General features: G+C 36.7%; 1 protein-coding gene across 1 annotated transcript; it reads left to right on the forward strand.

Moving 5' to 3' along the window:
• The first annotated feature begins 996 nt into the window (after positions 1-996).
• On the forward strand, positions 997-2225 carry LOC129236079 (uncharacterized). The gene is made up of 2 exons (XM_054870279.1): positions 997-1056; positions 1144-2225. The coding sequence occupies exon 2, from the start codon at positions 1167-1169 to the stop codon at positions 1983-1985; it is 819 nt and encodes a 272-aa protein (XP_054726254.1). The 5' UTR covers positions 997-1056; positions 1144-1166; the 3' UTR covers positions 1986-2225.
• The last annotated feature ends 3090 nt before the right edge of the window (positions 2226-5315 follow it).

Raw genomic sequence — 5315 nt, forward strand, 5'->3', positions numbered from 1 at the left:
CTAATTAGAGAGGATATCTACATAAAACCTTTCCCTTCCCTCAACTAGTCATATTTTGACAACTCGTTTAAAGAAAATTAGACTCGACAAATGCAAGCAGCTTCTTCGGTGGCACGCGGCCATGAAAATATTCTTTTTACAGATGAGAAAATTTTCATTGTTTAAGAAGTTTTTAATAGCAAAACGACAAAATCTGTCACATAAAATCTGTCATGAGACACAAAAAAAGGATTCAACGTGGTCATCATCCAGCCTCCGTTATGGTTTGGTTTGAAATGTCTTTTAAAGGTATTACATCTCTTCCTTTTTGTGAAAAAGGGGTGAAGAATGGCGCAAAAGTGTATCAGGAGGATGTCGTAGAAGGTGTGGTGAAGCAGATTCCGCTTTCATTAAGATTCCGCTACAGGTCATAAGGCAAAAACCACCCAGCAGTGGCTAAAAAACAATATTCCTGGTTTATAACCGCAGAAGATTGGCTGTCTGGAAATTCAGATCTGAATCCATTAGACTGAGTTTGTGGCCAGAATTGGAGGTCATGGCTTCTCGAAGACCTCACAGAAAATTAGGAAATCTTAAACAAACTTTGGTTCGAGCAGCGTCGTCAATATCCATTGAAACCGTGCATGCTCTAATATTTACATGATTAAGTAAAACGATATACATATATAATTGGCGCGTGCACCCTTTTTGGGTGTTTGGCCGAGCTCCTCCTCCTATTTGTGGTGTGCGTCTTGATGTTGTTCCACAAATGGAGGGCCTACAGTTTTACGCCGACTCCGAACAGCAGATATTTTTTATGAGGAGTTTTCTCTATTATAACTTTATATCTATAACGGACTTATGGCAGGACTAAGTGCATTATTATATCAAATTTGTGGAAGGTATATAAATTTCTAGGCGGCCGCTGTAACCGAATGGATAAGCAACATTCGGGAGTGCGTTTCTTCGAATCTCCGTGCATGAACATCAAATACGATGGTAAATCTTGCGTTAGGGAATTTTCTTCATATTTCCGTTCAAATTAAAAATTCTCTTTTACAAACGATTTTTTATTAGGTAAACGAAAAAGGAAACAAGCAAAAATATAAATTATATTAAGTAGAAAATAAAACAAAATACAAATTTTGCGAAAAATCTATCTAGCGTATCAAAATTCTGGTGGCCTGATGGACGTAATTATCGATCACATTTTGCATTTTTTACAATTCGATGTGCCCAGCATTTTCGAGAAGGAGAGATGTCTTGAAAATGTCTATGAGCCACACCCACATATCACAAAAGGCGACGAAATGATGGAATGTGACGAAGATGAGGATTTTGATGACCCAGATAACCAATTGGGGGATTTTTGCGAGGAACTGAAGCAGATGGAGATTGAAGAGAATGAATGCTGTAGCAAATCAAAACAGTCACAAGTAAGGCGGAGTGAACGTGCGGCAGAAAGTGAGTGCCTGTTGGATGACGTGAAAGACGAGGCACCCTGTGAAGAAAATAACGCAGATCCGATGGCAGGTGGTGACAAATGCCCTTGTGAGGCAGTGTGCAAGCGGGTTGTGTCAAAAATAACTGATAAATGCTCGTCGTCGACATTGTTGGAACTGCATTGCATTGAGGAGCGGGCTGTCAAATTATGGGAGACACTACACTCGCATATGCGCAATAATAATTGCGGAAAGCTTCCTAACTGGTGGGATCTAAAAAGTTGGCAGAAACTGCCATTCTACTGGGCTGCAGTTTCCAATGAGATACTTTGCGATGATCCTTTCGAGAATTTCAAACAATTTTACATAGGCAACAAAAAGTCAAGCAAGCGCATCGCCAAGCATCAATTAGATCGGACGCTCGTAATGTGGCACCGATTAAGTGGCAAGCAGCGGTTACCCTTCGTCATGGAGGCTTTCATTAGCAAGGTAGGAGCGGGCAAGGTGAACATCGCCGACGAGCATGAAATTCATCGCATCATCCGTGACTTGCAAAACAAATGAATGTGGTTCGGGTGTGGTAGCTATCAAACGGAGCATCACACCCACCAGCGTCCACACTTTTGTACCATTTTGTGTGATTATAAGTATATGTATGTGTGTATCAGTGAAATATTTGAATTTAAATCGAGGGAATGCATGTAAGTGAAATAAATGTGTGCGTCTATGTGATGTTCAAAAATAATGGGGAAGAAAATTATTCTTCTAGAGTCGCCTTGATTGCTTTGTCAATAATGCACAACATTTGTGGCGTTGTTATTGTTGCTGTATTAAATACCGCGCCACAAGAGTAAATAAATAATATGCCAAATATCAAAGCAAGGCGAATTTATTATAGGTGACAGCAACCACATATGTATAAGTAAAATCCTACATGTATTTGTTGTTGCCTTTGACCCAAGCATCAAGTCAAAATCAGCTGTTAATTTGCCGTGTAAGTTGCTTGTGAAACGTACGTTGGAAATAGTCACAAAATAAAAAGTCGCCACATTTCCCACAGTTCATTGAAGATTTCGTATGTAGCTTATGTGCAAGGTGGATTTATTAAGTGTGAATTGTAAGTTCTTGTGGATATGAAAGAAATCATATGAGTTTGCGGTATTTTAATTATTAATACATACATATTTCAGAATTTGCCACGGGCATGCATAAGGTGAAATCGAATGTAGAGAGTGAAGTTTGGACACGGAAAAGTTTAAAATAGAGAAACATGACGCAAAAAAACTTCGAAACAAGGACAAAATTAAGGTCTCACTGCGTACAGAAAGTAATGTATGTAATATTGAGCTCAATTATATTTATATCACATTTTAAATATGCAATTTTTACATGTGTAATTCTATATCCTCATAGGATATTGATGGCTATCAGAAATCCACCTTGGCTGCTAATGAATTCATACTAAATACCGTTGAGCTGCGCATACCATATTGCATAAAAATGATTGACATCTAAAAATGAACACTTAAAAATTCTGGATATCAAATTTGTAACATGCTTGTGAATTCATTTTATATAATTCCACTTTATTGATTTTATAGCCTGCATTTAGAACATAAGTTTTTCAACATTGAAAAATTGATTAAAAATAAAGTATTTTATTTAATTAAATTTATATTAATTTCATTTCATCTATTTGGATATTTTATTTGCTGTGCGCTGTGTGCTATCGTGCTCTAAATTTGTGAGCTCCTATGATACAATATAAAAAACAAATTATTATTATATAATATAAATAATAGGCATATTCGAATTATTATTATGCATACCTGCTTATACTCGATATCTGAAACTGAGTATTCGCTTCTAGCTTCCAACAGTGCATGTGGTAATTCGGCAGTTTCAATTAAGGGATTATGTTTGACGAACAAATACAATTGCTCTGGACAATTCGCCAACTGTTGGTATGTATGTTTTTAATAAATTACGTCAAAGGTTTTTATAGCAAATTTCATACCTTGTAGTCATTATATAGCCATTGCGGTATAAAAGCGTTGAGACTTAGCATATATATTTGCTATATATTTACGTACGCTAGTAGAATTTTCTAACTCATAATCATAAATGAGTTTTTGTAACAGTGACCGGGCCATATTGGTTGCTTTATTGCGATGAGGCAAATCTAAATTATAGAAAAAATCATATAGCAAAGAAAATGTTTGCATAGAAACTACTTTTTCTCACCAGCCATCTCATTTTCTTGTGACCACGCTCATGCTTCATTGGCGCTTTCCTTTGTAATGCGGTGTACCCATAGGGGAAGAGGTGATAATCCGAAGCCAGAAAGCAGCTTCAATGCAGCAGAATATAAACCACAACCAGATTTGTCAATTATTGTCAATTCTTGTAGATCTTTGTACGTCTTTTCGATAAGCAGCGAGTCGAACCAGTGCTTTGTATGATTCACCACGGTCTAGCAATGATACAGCAACAATAAATTGTCCTAAAATTTTAAATTAATTAAATTAAAGGACAACCGCGAGTCAATAAATTGGCAAACGTGAAGAAATGTTCCATTTGCATCAATAGCTCACTAAACACAAATGTAAACATATAATATGTATGAATGCACATACCAATACAAACAAAGCATATCAATTTGACGTAAACCATATCTACGGCGAAAAATTCAGCTGGGTGAATGCTGTCATCTATAATAAATCCACCTTGCATCAAAGCAAACAGAATTCGTGCGCAAGTAGGCGAATCATCCAAATAATGAATATGCATATGTGTAAGTGTATGTGTATGGTATGCGTACAGGTTAATTATTTATCCACTTGAGCTTGTGAAATTCGGAAGGTAGAGAGCGAAAGCAGCATGGACCACTATTTAGTTTTTCGTTTCAAAATTAATTTGTGGCAATGAAAATGCTCGCTATTTTCCTCATGATCATATAAAACATTAATGCACTGTTAATAAGGACAAATTACGGACTTTCTGCGCAAAAAATTCAGAGCTATTTTACGATTGTATTTTGTTGTTGCTTATCTTGTTTTGTAGTTTCAGTAACAAGCTATTCCGGGTACAATGAGTTGCTAGCCCAAGGTCCCTATCCCACGTTAAATCTGTGTTTCATCGGAAAAACTTCAGGCCTTGACCAACAGATGCCCGCACGCAATCTTGCGAATTTGTTGGCCGGAAAATTGGATCACCAACGAAGAACTTATGAAGCGGAATAAGCAAACACCAATCAATATTGAAATTAGAGAAGGAACGTGGCATGGCTCCCTTCGGAAACCCGAATATTTAATTAGTAGAATTGTACAAGAGTGGAATCCACAAGACTCGCGCGGACGAGGAAGACTCAAAGTTTCTTCGCGCAGATCTATTCAATCTGAATTCGAAGCAGTTGTCAACGCTCCACCAAAACATGGAACTAGCTGAAGACTTAGCGATAAATCGGCAACAATGAAAATTTTTAATTGTAGCACTATTCGCACTTGAACCGGCGTAAAAGCAATAAATAATAATTCAAACAAATAATTATGTCGTACTTTTTTTAATGGAATCAGTCCAAGGTAAAGGCACTTGCACGTGGTCGGTTAAAGTTTTTCCAACACCATTGCGGTTACATTGGGCATTTTGCAGGATAGCTGCTTTTATCTATTTTTATATATGATTTTCAAGTTTACAATTTTGCGGCTTCTTGCTGTATTAAGATGACTCAAAGCTTTTGTATAGAATTATCATGACTTTAAATTGCCGCAAGGTAATCTTTCGCTTTTATACTGCGTTAAATAACTATAATACAAAGACTTACTGGAAAGTTTTGACAATATACTTCTTAAATCTAAGTATTTCATCAAAACATAGCTCATCCTCCTGTAAAAA

Source organism: Anastrepha obliqua, chromosome 1 (genome assembly GCF_027943255.1).
Source record: "Anastrepha obliqua isolate idAnaObli1 chromosome 1, idAnaObli1_1.0, whole genome shotgun sequence".
Lineage (NCBI taxonomy): Eukaryota > Metazoa > Arthropoda > Insecta > Diptera > Tephritidae > Anastrepha > Anastrepha obliqua.